We start from the raw sequence: 20,037 nt of genomic DNA, 5'->3' as shown, positions 1-20,037 counted from the left end.
ATGTCACTTTTATTCTTTATAAGTACTGCAGTCAGACATGCTACGCATTAAAGTGGAAGTTACTGAGGTGTGGTGACAGGGTCCAAAAAAAACAAAACAGAGGTTCTCTGCAAATGCAGAATTTGTGAATATGTTACTATAACTGAAACCAGATGATTTTTTAATATATTTTTTTTAATTCTTATTTTTGTTTCAGGATCTTTTGTCTATCTCAAGACCTTTTTGCAGGTACACAGGAGGGAGCTTGGAACAAGTTGCACGTTTTATCTTGGGGGGTTGGACTGTCAGTTTAGTCTTCTACATTAAAGGCATATGGTGTTTATGGTCTCATGGTCTTATTAGGTGATAAACATCAATTGTCTTCAGCTGATGGAGGTCACTAAGGCACAGAATAGTGCTCAGTCTCTGTATTAGTCACTTAAAGTCAGTTTGGGGAATTTGTAGCCTTACCAGTGAAGGGACCCCACTGATTCTCATTCACTCAGCCAGCTTTCTCCTCTCATGGTCTATCTACTGTAAGCTATTACTTGACTTCAACATAAATAAAAGATTTCATGTTATAACACTTTAATGATTTAAACTTGCTATTTGGAAAAGGAACTCAACAGCCTCTCCCAAAGTTCTATTTTATTTATTTAACTTCCCTACCACCACAAAGATCTATGTGCAGTTTAAGATGCCCTTAGTAAATTCACTTCAGAAGGCCAATTCTGGCGTCTGTCATACAGTAATACTGATGCACTACACCTCACTTTATGTGGTGTAAGGTATGTGGCAAGGTAACAGTGCTTCACTAGATGCTGTGATGAACAAGCAACTAACCAAAACAGGTGCACAAATGGACTGAACATTACATGTCAGTGTCATTCATGTGTGCGTTCACTTGTGGAGATTCCTCCTGACAACAAGAGATAAAATAATAAGTGATGTTGAACAAATTGCATACATGGGATGTGCTTACCTGTAGGAACTTCAGTCTACTGAGGAAGTCATTCACGTAGCTGCCCAGAGGCTTGAGGCTTGGGTAAGACTTACTCATCCATAGGCCTGGAATTTTGGCTTTCAAAATGCTGTTTACCACTTCTTCCAGTTCAGCAGACATCACAACTAGTCCCTAAAATAATTTTGGGAAGGGAAAATAGGAGAATACTTTGTCTCAACAGCCTTGCTATAACAATTATACAACTCTTTGTCTAACAGATGTTACCAACTTCTAGTTAAGTCAGGAACAACCCTTAAAACGTGAAGAATGGATGTGATGAATTTCATTCAAAAGTTACTGTGGTCAGAGCTAGTAGTCAGTCGCTAAACTGGTCAGGAAAAAGGCTGATAGACCATTTTGGAAAGAAACTGCCCAGAATGGGAAATCAGCATTCATCATCCCTCCTCAGAAATATGAGTGATTACTGAGTGTGAATTACTGAGTTACTACTAAATGTAAATGTTTTTATAGTATTATTTAAAATGTCCTCAAAACTGCAACATTGTAAGTTTTTAAAATTGGCCAACTTTTCAGCTTGTAGTTTGGCTTTACGAGGGAGAGGGGTTGTGGATTTTTTCTGTTTTTATTAAAAACAAAATATCACCCTCAAGGTAATTTTGGATGGATTTAAAAAAAAAAAAATCCAAACTGACTTTTCCCTGCTCCCCACCCTGTATTTTACACAGCTGTAGCTTTCAGTTCCCACTGAGAACAACTGCTGACTTCAGACAGTAAATTATTCCTGTTGAGGGTTCCAGTTGACGTCTTGAGAATATTTGTCTTTATCTGTAAGAAATTGTGAGGTGCTTTTCTCTTTTATGTTACTAAGGCACAAAAAGATTGTGAACCTGTTTACTGTTCATTTGGTAAAAAATCCATAGCTAAACGTACTTTATTGTTTGGTTTCTCTAGGCACAATAACATTTGTATATTCCCCATACTCCTATCACTTTTAAGATACAGATCAATAAATCGTGTTGGAATCCAGACTTCTAGTGTCTGAGTGACCTGAATCGGACTTCAGGGGCAGTTTTTTAAGTACTTGCACTGATAGCTCAGAGATCAAGTGTAGGGTCTAATTAAGTGCCCTTAATCGTATGGCTCACCTTTATTGCTTTCTGGATGTTAACACAGGAGTCACGTATTGTCTGCAGTAGCTTGTTAAAGCGTCCCATCTCTTGGACAAGCACAGTATTCATGCTTTGAGTGTAAGTGGTTGGATATTTTCTCATTGCTGCTTCAATGTCAAAGTCTGAAGGAAGTTTGCTCAGGATGTCACCTGTGACTTCATGAACAACATCATCAGTGGATTTTGCACCACTACCAGATGCCCGAGACTAAAGAGAGACAAAAAATTAGGTTTATTTTGAGAATGAGAACTTGGGAGAAAGTACTTGAAATACGGGAAAATAGAGCTGTTCTAAACACATTGTTTAAAAAAATTGTTACAGTTCCAACTCAGTTCCCCCGTGATTGAAATGAATTTGTTCATAATTTCCTGTATTATTGCAAGAAGTTATTAGCATACAACTATCAAAGTCTGGTTTCCTACAGGTTTTCGACCTTTTAATTTCGCTTACCAAAATCTTGCTTCCACTGTAAACGAACCTTTCTGCCTGCATCTCTGAAGAAGCTGTGAGTGCCATCGGCAGGCCTGCTGCTGTCAAGTGACAGAGTAGCACCTAGTTGTCTCACTCTCCCTTGGTGTGATCTCTTGCCCTCTATATTCAGTTCTTCATGAGGCTTATAGGAACCGTAATATCTAGATTGTACCTGACTTACAAACTGGACTGAAACTGGCCAAGAATTTTGAAAAATTTTAAAAGATGGTGGGAGAGTGGAAGTAATGTAAATTGACTGTGCAATCACAGAAGCTGTGTTTCCTTTGGAAGACAGGCAAGAAAAATACAAAAATAAAAACCTTAAAAGTTTTTTTTTAAGTGGAATAACAATTTCACTAGGATGACAATCCAAAATAATAAGGCACAGTTAAAAAAAATAAATAATAATATGAGCATACTAATGTATAGAAAGAATAAAAGGTTATGCTAAGATGGTGTGTGGTTTTGAGTCTTTTTACGTACCTGTGTAAGAAGAATGTTATCAAATAACAGTTGTGTTTCTGACTGATCCTTGGTGATATCAGCATTTGCATTCATTCCAAATATCTCTGGGGAAGGATTCAGTGGAAGTGTCTTTGTATATTCAATATAACTTTGGTACTGGGAAAAAAAAAAAAAAAAAAAAAAAAAAGAAGAAGAAGAAAAGGCTCTAGACTTAGGCTGTAGACATGGACACACAGCTCATGAAAGGCCACAAGCTCTATTTCAAAACCACTACAAACTTTTCTACTGTACACTGTCTAAACTAAAAGATATAAAAGGATGTATGCAGGAGTTGTCTGCACCTCTCAAATTCCTTTGGTCTATTCTCTTTGAAATCAAGATTGGCTTTGCTTAAATGTTTGTTTGTTTGTTTGTTTTTTAAATTTTGACAGCTGTTGGAAATTCTCTTAAAATGCTTAGTGCAAGAAACTCCAGACCTTTTCTGGGCCCACTGCTTGCGAGCTGTCTATGTAGGCATTTTGCTGATATTTGACATAACTCTACTGTGTGATAAGCCGATACCTACATGTAGGTCCTTTCTACCACTAGCAGATATGAACAGCTCATTCTTGTACACCTACTTTTTAGTGGCTTTAAGTTTAGCAGTCTAGGTTTCTCACTGTCCCCCAAGTGTGCTGTCTCATACAGCCCAGAGTCAAATTAGTATTAGTTTGGGATTTTCTTTTGCATTTTTTTTTAATGTTACATTACATTGACATTGTGTTGCATTATTGTTACTTCAAAGTCACTGAAGCACCTAATAGAATGGGGCATTTTGCCACACAAGTGAGCAATGACAGCAGTAAGCACTGAAGCACTTGTCAATGTGAGCAAAAGTTTTTTTTTTTTTAAAGTAAGTTTGTAATTCCAATTTTCTCAGATACTTACATCTCCTTCAGGAGGAACAAAATAAAGGCCACTTGAATCAAATTTGTAATCTGTGTTTTCAATGATTTCCGATGAGAAGAACATGTTCAGAACACTACGGAGTGTACGCCGATCCCAGTCATCAGTGACTCTGCCACCGTAGTTACATTCTCCAGTCATATAGCGAAGGGCATCATATGGCACCTCCTAGAAAAAAAAAAAGCAAGAGAATGCTCTGAGCCACAGCCTAGCACTTATCTGGAAAACCATACCAATATGGCTGTAATTTATTTGTAAGTCATCCAGAAATCTCAGGAAACTTTACAAATTGCTATTTTCCTGTTAGTTCATACTGGTACCATTAATCTCCTGATTTTCAACTACTTTAATAAGCCATCAAATCAAACAGTGTGGCATCTTGTGAAGAATAATAGCGCCAACATTTTCCACATTAATGGAAGTGGGACTCCCTGGGTTTATGAAGAGCTTTTCTAGAACAGTCTGTAATTGCTTGGCTATATGTAAGTGTAAAATAAATAGGGATACTGTCAGAGGGCTGTAGCTATGCTATAGTCGTATTATTCTTCAATGAACAACAAACAGGGACATGTCCTTTCCAGCAAGCCTTCTGTGCTAATACAGAGACATGTTTTTTTGCTTTATTTTTGACAACAATTAATAAAGTCCTGAGGTTGGGAGCAGATGGCTTCGTAGGAGCATGAAAGGAACGATGTATGGGTTATATGAAGCATTCTTTACAGAAATTAAGGGCCAAGAGCTAGTGGTATGATAAGGAGTGGGACAAAATAAACCAGCTGAAGAAAGTACAGAGAAATCTGGTCTCTACAAACATGTCACTAATTTTTCTGGGAGCAAATTGAGCCCTTTCTGTTAGTCAATGCATTAGCTCATAAATTATCATACAAGAGGAGGTCATCCTCCCCTCCCCGGCACACTTTGCTTCCCCTTCCTCTTCTCCCCCCCCCCCGGCCCCCAAAAGGAAAGGGAACACCCATGACTTAATGACATTGTTTTCTCATTCTGTATCACAAGTTCTCTATTAACCATACCAATAACCAAAAACACTCCAGGCTGACAGTGGTTTAACAATAACACCTGCAGCCATACTTTAAAGGGCAGTAGCTATAGTAGTTTGGTTAGGAAGCTGAAATGCAAAGTAGTATCAGGTCTTGCTAGCAAATTCCAGAGAATATTGTACGAAATACTGCCTAGTTCAACAAACAAGGAAGGAAAGTCATGTGCCACATTTAAAGAGATCAAGTTAATTATTAATTTACAACAGTCCAGCATCTAGAATTTCTATCACTGAGTAAATAAATCACAGGGATTAGTTCGGTATGATATTTTACAGTTTGCAACAAAAGCTCCATGAGCTGAATCCCCCAGCTTCTGTCTAGAGACAGGATACAATTCCAATGAATAAGGCAACAACGTGGAACATAGTCTGCTGTGTTTTGCAAGGAAGAAATTCTAAACTGCCATCTGCAAGTTTCCCACATTAGTTATATACTGATCGTGGTATGCTAACCACTTAAAATGAACACTGTTGGCATTACTTCAAATAGGCCTGAGTTTCTAAATCACTGGGCCCTACTAAAACTGTTGCCATGGCAACACTGAGCTGCACTGGCACATGCACGAACAGTCCTAGAACATGCATGAGAGGGCACAATCAGGGCTGTGGGAGGGTTCTGTACCGTGTACTGGTCAAGGAAGATGTGCAGCTGCTGCACACTGATGCGCAGATCAGTCTCATTGAACTCGTATGGAATGTTCCAACCCAGCGGCCCAAACTTCCGCCTTTCTTGCACCAGTGCATGGAAGAAGCAGAGGCCGTACAGCAATGTCTTAAACTCAGCCTTAAAACCAAACACAACAACATGAATAATTAATGTCAGTTTTAAACATTTTAACAGTTTCATTTTTTCCTCATGTCTTGACTTGCTCAAAACCCAGAAGCTCCTGCTCCAGTAACATACCATTTGTGATTCATGGGTAGCATTTCTTGACACAAAAAAAGGCCTTCAGCAGGAAGTCATCGGATTTTTTAAAACATTGGTTTTAAACTTTCTTTTAAACCAGTGTGAACCCTCAAATCAATTTTTAAAGCTATATACCCATGTGTATGTAAGCTATATAACATTCATGTACAACTTTGTATATAAGATCTTTGAATTTTTTTTACACCTTCATATTATAAAACACAGTTCACACACTAGTCCTGCATTTCTTTATCAAGAAAGATTTCAGGCCTTTAAAGAAATCTTCAGGTAGGAAGATTTGGTTTGGTTTGTTTTCAGTTGAGAATATTCAGCAAAGTAGATGACCACAATTAAAAGAACTGTGCTATTTATTATATATTAACAACAACAACAAGTAAAATATTTTGGGCCAAATACTCATGCACACAGAAAGCTAATTATGAAAGCAGTGGTTTCTGAGTCCTACTTAAAAAGGGACATAGGAAAGACATTTACTTAAGCATTCTATAAACCATGCAGTGCAATCACATGGCCCTCTCAATTAAACAGTGGACTTAATTTTGCCTTTTTGGACTAATCGCTTGCTAAAAGAGCATTCACATAAATGAATACAAGATTCCAGAACTTTGCAGCAGATATGTAATAGCAAATAACTTTTTGTGTGTGTGTGTTATAGAGACATAACCTTAATACCATGCCACAAAACTCAATTGAAGAAGTAGGTGGCGAGCAGTAAAATAAAAATCAAATTTACTTCACTACTTTGATTACTCAAAACCAGTTTCATTATAGCAAAGGACAACTATTTAATTTGGTACAATTTTTTTTTCTCCCCAGAGCATATATACAGAATCATCAGAGTTGTCTTTGACTGTTTTAAAAAGAAACATCACCAATACATTCTAACCGTTTTTTTGCAGCTGTTGAAAAAGTTAGGATCAGATATTGGGTCCATCAGGTATGAACGAATTATATTAGCCCGTAAACCTTTTGGTGCTTCATTAGTCATTTTCACTCCATTCTGCAGTACAGCCACAGGAAAAGTAGGAGATGGGTAACTGGTGAGCCACATTCGGAAATCTGGATGTGTTGTATCGGGGTTTAACTCCTGCAATAAACACATTAAAAACAATTAGAAAACATGAGAGTTGAATATACTGCTTAAGTGTTATTACTAAAGCTTTTTTTTTTTTAATTACTGTTTTTTGGTGGAAAATACACAAGTCCAAAGTTTAATTTCTTAAATGCTTGTATGTGATTATAGTGAGATTCACAATTATGATAACTTCCATTCTACATCTGGAGCATTTTTTTTTTTCAAGGCATCAGTATTTTGAGCTAAATTTTGTTTGCTCTGTGTATGATTATGGGATAGATGAACAAAAATGCACTGCAAGAACAATGGCATGTATATTTTGCATATTTACTGTTGTATAGCTCTTCTGGGAAGGGCTAATATGAAGGGTAATAATATGAAAAAATTATTAATGTCAGAAAATGATTAAGTCAAGAGAGAGTATAAAAAGCAAGAAATGTACTCTTTCATGTCTTCAGAAACCTCCAGATGTTCAAGTGTAAGATTCTTTAGTCTACTGCTCTTTTGCAGCAACATATAAAGAAAGCTTTTGGTCTAAAGAGACTGCTGTAGTGGCTGGCCTTTACTATTCAAGGAATGCACAAGATCCATAGTGTTTGTGAACACTTCCTTCTCCAGGAGGCAGATGGAGGTAGACAGAACCAATATGTGATGATTCCCCTTATATAATGGGAATTGTCACAAAGTATGTTAAGCTGGTGCAGCCTCACCTCAAGTACTGTGTGCAGTTTTGGGCACAACAGTATAAAAGGGACATCAAACTGTTAGAGAGTATCCAAAGGAGGGCTACAAAGATGGTGATGGTGAAGGGTCTGGAGGGCAAGATGGATGAGGAGTGGTTGAGGTCTTGGTTTGTTCAGCCAAGAGCAGGGCAGAGCAGGCCGAGGGGAGGCCTCACTGCAGCTCCCTCACGAGGGGAGCAGAGGGGCAGGTGCTGAGCTCTGCTCTCTGGGGACAGCGACAGGACCCAAGGGAACGGCATGGAGCTCAGACAGGGGAGGGTCAGACTGGGTGTGAGGGAAAGATTCTGTACTGAGGGTAGTCGGGCACTGGGACAGGCTCCCCAGGGAAGTGGGCATGGCCCTGAGCCTTACGAACTTTATGAAGCATTCGGCCAACACTCTCAGACACTAATTTTAGGGTAGGCTTGTGCGGACCCAGGAGTTTGACTCCATGATCCTTGTGGGTCCCTTCCAACTCAGGATATTCTATGATTCTAGGCTGGCTTTTCATCTGCCTAGATGGATCAGACATGCCTCCAAAAGTTGGTAGAAGAATACTTATTTTTTACCTCACAGACTCTTTCCAGTGTCGGCATCCATGAGCTTGCTAGATGGCAGTTCTGCAGAACTATCCACGTTCCTTCCTTTACAGCCTTCTCTATCATTTTCATGGCTATTGGGCCTTGGCCTTGACCAAGTGACAAAGAACTAAGCTTTGTGTCACTGTATCCCTGCATTGTAGCACATTATAAGTAAGAATGCTATTGCATAAATACAACAAACCTTCTGGTGTTAGAGTTCACAACTGCACATATTCTTGAAATATTTCATGTACTATATATTTTAAAATCCAGTTTAAATCTCTTTTTCATGTCACTCCAGTTGACTAAAACTTCTTATCTATCATCTCCCAGCAAAATGCTACACTACACATCCATTTCATACTGAGCTGTACAATTCTGACATTTTCAAAACACTCCTGAAAACAGAATGCTCTTTAAGCATGTAGACAATCCATTTTAAAATGCAGGACATATTTACAGCTTGGTGGCTGGAGATTTGAAGTAGAAGATCTTTGTCATTCTCAATAGCACAGAATTCTGATGGAGTAGCAGTCAGGAAGTGCAAGAAATACATCTTAGCAAAACTGAACAACTTTGTATTGTTATAACAATACACTTTCCATAACTACTGATCTACACTGGGGATTTTTGTTTGTTTGTTTGTTTTAGACACCATAGTAATAATGGCCAAAGCAAATGAAAAAAATCCACATTTGAATTCTGAGGTGTAAATTTCACCTGAAATACTAAGATCCTGTATTACTACACTGCTTTACAATCAGGTCCATGTATGTGTATTAGGAAGAAAAAAAAAAAAAAAGCACGTAATGCTTACTAGAAAACATACCATTTTTGGATAAGATTCATTACAGTGAAAGTTTAAACCATTACATTTTTTTCTTCCATTTTCCATTTGAGATTCTACAAGCCAATTAAATGGATTATTATATCACAACTTTAAAGACTATGCCAAAATATTTAACATAAAAAATTCTTACAAACACTAGACAAATCATTCTGAAAACCAATCCAAAACAATTAGTGCTTTGTGTTAAAGAGAACACACATATCATCATTAAAATACCTGATCATCAGCAAACTTAACAAGGGCTGCCATGGGGTCAGCACCAGGAGAAAGTATAAATATCAGTGGTGCACAAGAGTGGCTGTCAGAAAATGCTTTTGACAAATCAAATGGAGGTGGATCAATAAATGAACGGCCCAGGTTGTGAATGATAAATTCCTGCACCATTGGTATAATCTAAAAAAAAAAGAAAAAGAGAATTTAAATCTCCTATTTATGTGTAAGCATTAACATCTATTACACTTAACATTTTAATATAAATGTCGAGGACATTATTCCTGTATGGAATAGTAGGCACAACTGCAGTCCCAGAGTAATCAATGATTTAGCATGTGCAAATTGAGGCAAAAAAAGCCTCAGCTCGAAGATGCTCTAAGAAGGATGAAAAAGGAAGTCCTATGCAAATGACCCTTGATATCATTTCTGTCCCCATATCTGGACAGACTAATGTGTTTGTATAAGAAGCTTGATTTTTTTTTTTTTTCTGCATGCCCTCCTCTGTATTATGGAGTGGCTTTCAATTTTCCAGTCTCATAACTGAGCACGTCTAAAGTATCTTGACTTAGCAAACTGCTGTGTACCAATTTCTATACATTGATGGCTTTACTTCCTACTGAAGTTAAGGGGGCTCTGCAGCAGGAACAAGAGACAATTTATAAGAAGATAGCTTCAGTCTTTGGTCCTGTGAACAGTTGTAGATATATTTCTCTTAAATATCACTATTTATTTTGTCTCTGGACTGAATAACTTTAAAACACATGGTAAAGATTTTATAATTTTTACTTCCACTTTAAAGAATTGCAATAGTATTTGCAAACATTCTACTAAGATTTGATCTCTGAACATGAAATGCAAGAAATGCTAAAGGTTTTGAACAGCAACGTTAATCCAACGTCTTTGGTCATAACCAGTGTATTTTTAATTTGTTAATGTAAAAGATAAATGAAATTTCTATTTTTTTTTAACTTGCTTTTTAACATTTCAATTATAAAACTTTTACTTTTCATATTGTTTAGGTGCTTTCAGTTAATAAATGTATGACAAAGTATATAGAATGTGACAGAAAAAAAAAAAAAAAAAGTAGGTTCACTTCTCTTGATTGTCCTGTTCATAGAATCACCTGTGCTTGTGCTTAAAGTCTACTCTGACACAGGTGCAATGTGTAACCAATTAGTAAAGTACCTTAAATTCAAGAGCAGGAAGTAGGTAGAGGCTCTAGGCTGTACCAGTTACAGGCTGTTTAGATGGAGATGTTATTGCAAGAGCTTACTTCCTCCTCTAAGCTTTTGAGGGACTTTAAAGAGATGTATGAGTATGAGAACCGTTTAAAAACCTTTACAGATTGGCCTTTTGTGAAGAACTGCAAGTGCACTCCAGAGAATGTAAGTCTGAAAATGGATGTTTTAACTACATCTTATTCTTGGTGTACTATGACTGAACATAAAGTTGCTGTTAAATGTATTCATGTTCAAGAAGAGCTGCAGGCCTGTGCTAAGCTGTGGTGGTTTTACCTTGCTAGGCAGCTGAACTCCACCTCAACAGCTCTCTCACTTCCCCTCCTCAGAAGAGGAAGGTAAGAAAAAACAGAAATAAGCAACTCATTCCTTGAGATAAGGAGAGTTTAAAGGGAAAATTATTATTAAGTAACTTCCCTAAAGGAAAAGGGGAAAATGACAACAAGTAAAGGTGCAAAAGCAATGTGTGTAGCTGTTGTCCAGAAGGACAGATGTTTTCACAGTGAGAGCCCACCCCTCCCCTCTTCTTTTTTCTACCTTTTATTGCTGAGTGTGACATCATATGGTATGGTGAAATGGGCTAAAGTTGTGCCAGGGGAGGTTTAGATTGGATGTTAGGAAGAACTTCTTTACTGAAAGGGTTGTTAGGCATTGGGATGGGCTGCCCAGGGAAGTGGTGGAGTCACCATCCCTGGAGGTCTTTAAAAGACATTTAGATGTAGAGCTTAGGGATATGGTTTAGTGGAGGACTTGTTAGTGTTAGGCCAGAGGTTGGATTTGGTGATCTTGGAGGTCTCTTCCAACCTAGATGATTCTGTGAATGATTCTGTGAATATCCCTTTGGTTGGTTTAGGTCAACTGCCTTGGTGATGTTCCTTCCTCACCTCTTGCCCACACCCAGCCTGCTGGCTCTAGGGGGTGGCATTAGAGGGAACCCTGATGCTGTGCCTGTATTGCTCAGCAGCAGACACAACACTGGTGTGATACCACTGCTGTTCTAGCTACAAGCACAGCACTGTATGGGCTGCTGCAGGGGAAGTTAACTCCATCCCTGCCAGACCCAGTACATAAGCCTGAAATGAAAATCTGAGTACTTTCTTCTGTTCCCTTCTCAGAGATGCTGTACTAGGATGACTGTTTCTGTCTGGTCAGTTCACTAGTCTAGCTACAGAATTGAGTATAATTACTTTTCTTGCCTTTACTTCTTTGTTTTTGTCACTTAAAAATTAACATCTTGTACTAAGTATTGTTTCTGCTTGCAAGTTTTCTTTTAGGAGTCATCCTAGCAACTACTTGTCCTTTAGGAAGGATGGAGTAGCAAAATGATCATGACTTAAAAAAAAAATCATTTCAATTTTAGAAAATGCTTTAAGTCCCTGTAGGCTTTAATTTGAGCTTTTTTTTTTTTAAAAAAAAAAAAAAGGCCTCAATTCTATTTTGGCACATGCATCCAGCTTTCAGGTTGGATTTCAGATGCTGTAGGAGTTATCTGAGAAGGTGTGAAGTTCAGTAACTGAAACAAGCTTATCTTACTTTTTAATGTTCTTACCGGATGTGATTCAAAAGTGACAGTGAAATGTAAAGATAAAAAATGTAGCACTAAACTTACATACTTGAAATATAAAGGTTCTCTATGGTCATAGTTTTATGCTACGTGTTTTCTCTGAAAATATTCCTTAAATTCCCGGCTATAGTGGATCTCATACGCTGTTAGCAGAATGCTTGTGTAGCTGCCACTGACTAACCACTGAAAGAACAAAGCTACTCTGGTAGTTTGCAGATACCATAACTATGCAGGAACTTGTTCACTACTTCTAGCCTACTCCCTGTTCCTTTACTAGTTGCTTATTTGCCTGCTTGCAGTCCTCACTTCATTTGTTTTCAGCCTGATCTCTGCTGATAGATACTGTGGGGAAAGGCATTCATGCAAGCTCTCTGAAACAGTTCAGTTGTGTTCACTGTTGGATCAAGCTAAACTTCCAAACTGTCATTTGCAGATGGCAAAGGCGGGCTTTGTACACTGTCCAAATGCAAATGAACCAGATGTGGTGAAATGCTTCTTTTGCTTGATAGAACTAAAGGGCTGGAAACCAAATGATGACCCATGGTAAGCACGGATGTAACAGTGTACAAGTATTTCCCCCCACATCTTTGGCAACATCCCCTTACTCATTCTAAAACTACCAATTTTCCAAACAGTTAACTAAACTGATGCCTACTGAAAATTTATCTTACACAGTAACCTTGAAATACTTAATTTTCTAATTATACCCCCATGCAACTTTTCAGTTCTTAGATTTTTGCCTCCAAAGAGTGTTTTTGTTTCAACAAAGCAGAAGATTCTCTCAACATTGTAAACATAATCTAGATCTTCCCTTGTAATCTTCCTGGCTCACAACTAAAGCAGCTAGCTTGTATCTGAGATCATTAAAGTCTACTTCATGTCTTCTATAACATAATTTTTCTACTAATGGGTAGTAGAGGTACTAAAGAGACTGGTTTAAGTTTATCTCTGGAAATGTAACTTTCCTGGTTTTAATATCTGTTCTTCTGTATTTACATTGCAGGGAGGAACACACAAAAAGTCACAGCTGTGGCTTTTTATCTCTTACTAAGAACTTTGATGACCTGACAGTGGAGGAATACTATGTGTTGGAGATGACACGGCTAAGAACCTTCCTTGTAAGTGTTGACCAAATGATCTTAATATTTACAGTCTACCATTGCATCTTACAAGAATTTCTGTCTTTAAGACTTCCAAGCATTAGCAAGGGATGGTGGTGTAGGGCTAGAATAGGCCTTACTCTGAAGTAATGAATAATGTGTGTTATTGGCTATGAAACCTAAATGCTTCTCAATCCTGTCTAGCTTATGAAAGGAAACCTGGTTCCTTTAGACATGTTTTTCCATTTCAGCAGAAATTATCTTGTGTGATAATCAATCCTGGAAACTCTATAATAAGCAGTTCTATCTTTCTCAGGAGGGGTGAAAACCACATGTGACAAGACAATTTGACCAGGCTATTGATTCATTCATGTGTCCAGCTTTACATGAAATCACTGTCTAATTAAGCTGCTGGACTTTCAAGCCTATTTCAAATGTTTCACAATTTTTCAGTTCTAATCCTCTCTACTTTTATTTTGTGCATGCCATGCTGTTGACATAAACAAAAGCACACACAACTGAGCTGCTATGACTAATAGTCTTTGATAATGATTCCTTATTGGTCTGAATAGTAATAGAGAACCAAGTGAGACAAGTTACCTGATAGGACAGATTTACAGTACCTCCATACTCTGTATCTTATCTCTTTGTTGGCATTGTACTGAAAATATAACTAGTGACTGTAAAGGTTAAGTATTTAAATTCTATACATGACAGACTCAAATACTTAAAAATAAAATCACGTCTCAGTGGGAGAAGTCTGATGTCTCAAAGGATGGACTAAGGGTGAAAATGAGGTTATTTAACTATAACTGAACAACAGATTTTTTTAGAGCAGTCTTCCAAGATACAAGAAGGGTCTAGGCCAACACATACCTTTATTTTTATCTAATAAATTTAGAAAACTGGAAGGTTTGAGCAGGGACACTGCCCCCAGGAATGCCCTAATCAATAGCTTAAAGGGCTACACACTAGGGCTGCTGTTGATCTGCAGCATGCTGCAGATCAAAAACATTGATATCTTAATGCATTTTTTCTAAGCGAGATCATGCCTCTTCACAAAAGTAACACTGAAGTCTCCCTCCCTGATGTGATTTAAAATACAGTTAAACAATGGGTTCACAATTTACTTCAAAAGCATACCAGATATAATGAAAAACTTACTCTGAAATGAACCCTACTGGCAAGGCTGGTGGAAGAATTTCTGAATCAAATGGGAATGGGTATGGATATGAAAGATTCAGTCTGAAACATGCAGTTCAGTGCATATTGTTGACCAAAGCCAAAAGTAGACTTCTAAGCTAGAATCAATGGTAGATTGTGGTTTTGAGGATTTAAGTTCTGAACATTTTTGAATTTATCAGTTAAATTTCTCAATTGAGAATTTCAATCTTTTGCTTTAAGTGCAAGACTGGCAGAAGCATAATAATCTCTTTTGAAGATGAAGTCGCTGCAACTAGGAAGCGTCTTGTAGACATCTTTTCCAAACATCAATACACACCAGAGCCGCAAGTGCTTCTACATGCTGATCCAACTTCCCAAACTTCTGAAAGTTCATACTACCAGTCCAAAAAAAACTTCCAAGAGAAGTGAAATGTGAAGACTGACTCTGAAAGTTTCTCTTCTTCATATGGTACTAATATTCTTATTTTTATGCAAGTAGTAATGTAAAGCTGAATAGTTGTGTGAGAACGTGTAGGAAAATTTTTATATACTCCCTAGGACAAAGGTCATAACTGTTTCTACTAACTCCTATCCTTCACGATGTGCTTGTCATTATGGCTAGGAGTGAACTACTACTAGTCTCATTAGTCAGAGAATATATGAAAAATGTTTAAGTAAATACTTATTCTGGCTTAATAGGTTGAACTTTTTGAATAAAGATTCATAACTCAGTTACTATTGTGATCTGTGCTACATTCAAGCCTTTGAGCTAGACTGACTCAGATCAGAATGGTTCTGCTTCAAAACACTTTCTATAGAACAGAATGGATATGTGTCTACAGTAATCCCTACTTTTAAGCACCTATGTTATCTACATTCCTGTTTACCTCTAAATTATCTTCCTAGACCAGTTATAATTTACCATAGTAATATCTAGCAAAAAAAAAAATGCAGAAGGGAAAAATATTTGGTGTATTGAAAAAGGCAAGTCCAGGCTTGTAAGACCTCCTTGAGGAAGAAGTGCTCGGGTTTGGGTACACAACAAAACTTAATCTAATGGCCTGAGCTTCTGATTTAAAAGGTCTGCTCGTCATAATTTGACTGTTTTTTAATTAAATGAATTCCTGTTTTATTTCATGGTTTCAGCTGGGATAAAGTCTCTCTTCTTGGAAGCTAATATAATGTCTTCTGGATTTTTTACGGAAATAGTGGTAATAAAACACAAATATTTTAATTGCTGCATAGTGCTTACTTTGAGTTGGGGACTTCTCAGCTTCTTATGCTGCCTTGCCAGCAAGGAGTCCGGTGGTGCACAAGGAGCTGGGAGTGGACACAGCCAGGACTGCTGACCCAAACTGACCAAATATTTCATGCCATAACACATCATGCTCAGCAATAAAAGTTGGGGTAAAGGAGGAGAAGATACATTTGGAGTGGTAGTGTTCTTCTTCCTGATAATTTTCTTTACCTCATAACCTGTCTTTACATCAACACAAGTTCTTTTACTTTTACCTTCCTGACTCTTTCAACTGACTGTGGGTAGAGTGACTTAGCTGCCTTCTGGGATAAACCATGATAACACAGTTAAAATACGCACTTGCAAATCCTTTTGGTTTCCAAGACAAATTTTGAATAAGGTGGGAGTTTTGTACATACCTTGTCAGGTCTCAGGCAGCGAATGATAAGCATCCTTTGGAACTCCCCCAGCTTGTCTTGCCACTCTGCAGGAAAATTCTCATGCTGGGGATCCTGAAAACACAAACATTCCAGCTTTCTTCATTTGGGGAGTACAGGTAGTGGGACTAAATTATCTTGTAATTCGACACATCAGTACATTAATCCATGATACATTTTTTATTAATCTGCAGGAATGGGGTTGATGTGTTCTGTGTGTTTTTTTTGTTTTTTTTTTTTTTTTTCAAAATCTTTGTATCTGGGAAGCTTCTATTTTAGCAGAGAAGTTAGTCATTTCTAGGTGTTTAGAATATAGAAAATATACCCTTCACCTCTAGGAAGAAGGTGGAGGAAGAGAGAATAAATATGAAAATGTATTTAACCTACTTCTTGCTGTGTTAGAGCTGAATTACAATCAGTCTTTGATATTACAATGACAACCATACACTCCTCAGTAACAATTACACTACAGTATTACTTGATAATCATGAATTAGGTTGCATCTGAATGAAGAAAAAGAATTGGAAAGTTAAGTCAAACAATGCACCAGAGAGCTTGCTTTGTAAATGGCCTCTGAATACTCCAGTTATGTTATTGCACTTATCAGAGTAGAATAGCAAAGGTTGTGTGGCATGTGTTAACTTACACACAACAGGTGTTATATTTCAGTCTGCTTTTCTGGAAGCTGGTATTACAGCTCTGCTGGGGAACCTCTTAGGCTTGCCTGTAGAGGGTTGGGCACAGGGGTATGTATGCAGATAGATAGACTTGCACTAACTCTAGTCTGAGCAGTTTTGATTTAACAAATCAAGTCACAATGGAACTCATATTCTGCAAAAGACCTGGACCCTGACTCTCCTTCTCCCAGCTTTTAGACACTTAATTTCAGACTAGAATCCAGAACACTGCATTATTTTTTCTATTTATGGGTACCTGATAATCTACCTCTTCTAGGTACCTTTTTATGTAGCACTCAGGATTCAGTAACAATGTTTCTGGATGCAGTGTTACTGATTATTAGATTCTTTGTCAGCTAATTGATGATCTGATTCTATAGATCTTGTTTTTTTCTTTTTTAATGACTCTTAAATGAAGAAATTTCTATTTATTTCAGTTTAGCTGTTTGAACTGCTAGTATTGTTAATTTGACTAACTATCAGTCACATGGATCTTGAATCTTTACTTCTGAAAGTCAGCACCTTTGTGTTGCTTTAAAAAGCTATAATCTCAGAGTGCATAACCAAGTTGTCTCTTCCTCAATCTCCATTTCTAAGGCCATCATTTCTGTGTTCTGGTGACTATTTTCTGAAGAGCTCTCAACTTGTCATTTAGCATTTACAAAAATATATAGCAACTTCATTTCTGCTGTTCACCTCTTTCCTGTAATCTGGACAATTGAAGGAGCCAAATCTGATTAGTTTCCTTAATTTTTCTCATCATACAGTTGTAAGCATTTCCAACTAAAAATCTGTTCTCTTCCTCTCTGCATCCCTTCAGTCCCTTTGTTAGAGGAAGAATTTTTAAATACTTGAAATTTACAATGGATAAAACAATCTTTTTGAAATGGACATAAGATATCCTGTGCCATTTGGCAGAATATTGATAATAAACTTTCTTTAAATAAGGGTGATAAGTGTTTCAATGGACTAGCATAAATGGACAGTATTATCTGAATATTGGAAGCAGTTATGGCCAGATACAGTGCCCATAGGAAAGAGGGTAGTTTTTAAAATCATTTAATAAGGAGGCATGTGTACAGTGAGCACTTCATATATGAAGAAGCAGAAGGGAGGGGATGTATGATTTGAAAAAATGTTCTTAGTAAGATTAAAGATAAAGCAAGTGCCCAAATGTCAAGTAGAATTTGTCTATAAAGCTTAGATTTTAATTAAACAGTGATGGAAATATATAAAGTCTTTCATGCATAATTAACTATAACTGTGACTGTCATTCTTGGGAATAAAACACAGGTCTCTGAAATTGCATTCTAGTTTCTCTACAAAGCAATTGTTTTGTTTGTTATTGTTGATATCTTTTTTTAAAAGATTTACCGAGGAAAGCAGCATACTACATAATAGCATGAAAAGGCTGACAAGGCACAGTGGTTGCCTTCAGTTTAACAACTTTCACTCTCACCTTACTACTGTAGGTTTTGTAGCCTTTTTTTCCAGCCCAATTCAAATCATGACTTGGTATTCAGAAGCCACATGACAAATGGGCAATCATCTACAACTACACACCATTTGCTTAAATATTTACATTCATATATGCAAGCACATACCATGTAAAATGACAGCACATTCTTTTCCCTGAATAAAGATTTTCAATGTCTTAATTAGTTCATCAATGCAAGCTATCATGAATGTTAACATACCAAGCTGTCATATACCAGTTTCCATCCATCCTTAAGTCGCATAAAATCCTTACGAATGTTTGTGAATTGTGGCAAGTCTTCTAGTCGACAAATTTCATCCCATGATTGTGGAGGAAGCCAGATGCATGGGTTAGGGAAGGGATTGTCCAAACCTATCCCACCGGTCAACAGAAATTTCCACTCACTCTCGTTAATCTACAATGAAAAAACGCAGCTCTCAGGACTAAATAAATAAAATCAAATGTTTTCAGTACATTATGTAGAAAATCAACACATTTATCTGAATTATTACACTACTTGAAAAAGCTTCCTACCAAAAGCCTATTTCAAAAGCATTTAGTGTCTGGCTTTCAGTTAAGCATGAATTTAAGGAATCTAAAAAAATGATATGAACTGCTCATATCTTAGAATCATCTGCATTCCTGACTTGGGGGAGTGAACGATTTTAACTGACTAGATTTTTAGACAAAGTTATATTTGCTAGATGCATTTTTTTTAATTCCCAACATGTTGAATGAATAAAAAAAAATATTTCTGGGAACCATATATCTTGAAACATTTTCCTACAATTCAAGCCTAAACATGAAAAACTGCTATCAGCCTACTACATGTCCCACTCCTTTCTCAATATTCCTTTATCTCAAAATCTCTTTGGCTTAAATTTGTAAATCCAGGTTCCTGTATCTATGACTATTACTGTCACCTCTTTAAAGTATTCACTTCTATGTATTTCCCAACGCAAAAAGTTTGAAGTGTTTAAAATCTTAAATGAAGGTGAAAGAAACAACCCCAAGCGCCTGTAAGTACCATTTTGCAGAAAACGTGGATAAAATGGGTGTATTTCACTTACAAAATATTTCTTTAGTAGGATTTTTTATGAAGAATTACTAGAAATTAATAGAATTCATTTGATACAAGTGTTTGATTTTCAGGAATACTTTGTAAAAATTAAACACATTTAGCACCCTAAGTGAAAAACATGAGTAGTTTATTAAATCAATGGTTACAGTTCATTTTTCTGTGCTGTTAGAATACTTATAACATGTTATAGCAAAATTTTGGAAACTGTTGACTGTTAGAATAACATAGGCTAGGCTTAGGTTTAAGTCATGGTTTAGAAAAACTATTATCACCTAGTTCGGATTTGCCAGACCTGTTTGTTACATATTTATTTTATTCTAGAGATTATTTTTCAATGCTTATAATTATTAAAATCAAACACCTCAATTATGGATTAAATATTATAGATAAAATTATTTTTCTATTTTATCCTCTAAATTCCTATTACTGATAGTTTGTATATGCAGTTTTATATATATCATACCAAGCTGCAAATTATTTTTAGTTACCAATTTTTCGTATTTCAGAAGATTCACAGTTAGACAAAAAGAGAAGAGCAGCTTGTCCTTTTCAAACAGTGAGCGACAGACATTGACGTAAAGTGAGTAAGTAAAGTGATCCTTGAGAGTCTTCAACCTAGAGATATCAGGAAAAGAACAATCTT

The 20,037-nt window shown here is 36.9% G+C and overlaps 2 protein-coding genes across 2 annotated transcripts in view; one reads left to right on the top strand and one right to left on the bottom strand.

Annotated features, from left to right (window-relative positions):
• The window catches only part of SLC39A10 (solute carrier family 39 member 10), a 76,753-nt gene extending 64,020 nt beyond the window's left edge, over positions 1-12,733 (top strand). The window contains exon 12 of the mRNA XM_084289021.1: positions 12,655-12,733. The gene's annotated coding sequence lies outside the window, so the exon portion shown is untranslated. The remainder of the gene's footprint in view (positions 1-12,654) is intronic.
• The window catches only part of DNAH7 (dynein axonemal heavy chain 7), a gene marked incomplete at both ends in the record, with an annotated part of 109,016 nt that overhangs the window by 2,921 nt on the left and 86,058 nt on the right, over positions 1-20,037 (bottom strand). The window contains 11 exons of the mRNA XM_084289395.1: positions 962-1,114; positions 2,089-2,319; positions 3,067-3,204; positions 3,976-4,161; positions 5,673-5,834; positions 6,865-7,065; positions 8,345-8,506; positions 9,423-9,599; positions 16,142-16,234; positions 18,534-18,728; positions 19,883-20,009. Of these exons, the coding sequence (XP_084145521.1) occupies positions 962-1,114; positions 2,089-2,319; positions 3,067-3,204; positions 3,976-4,161; positions 5,673-5,834; positions 6,865-7,065; positions 8,345-8,506; positions 9,423-9,599; positions 16,142-16,234; positions 18,534-18,728; positions 19,883-20,009 (1,825 nt within the window). The remainder of the gene's footprint in view (positions 1-961; positions 1,115-2,088; positions 2,320-3,066; positions 3,205-3,975; positions 4,162-5,672; positions 5,835-6,864; positions 7,066-8,344; positions 8,507-9,422; positions 9,600-16,141; positions 16,235-18,533; positions 18,729-19,882; positions 20,010-20,037) is intronic.

The sequence above is a fragment of the Netta rufina genome, assembly GCF_964035555.1.
Source record: "Netta rufina genome assembly, chromosome: 6".
In the NCBI taxonomy this organism is placed as follows: Eukaryota; Metazoa; Chordata; class Aves; order Anseriformes; family Anatidae; genus Netta; species Netta rufina.
Note: the sequence above shows the minus strand (reverse complement) of the source record. Positions and strands in the feature narration are given on the sequence as shown.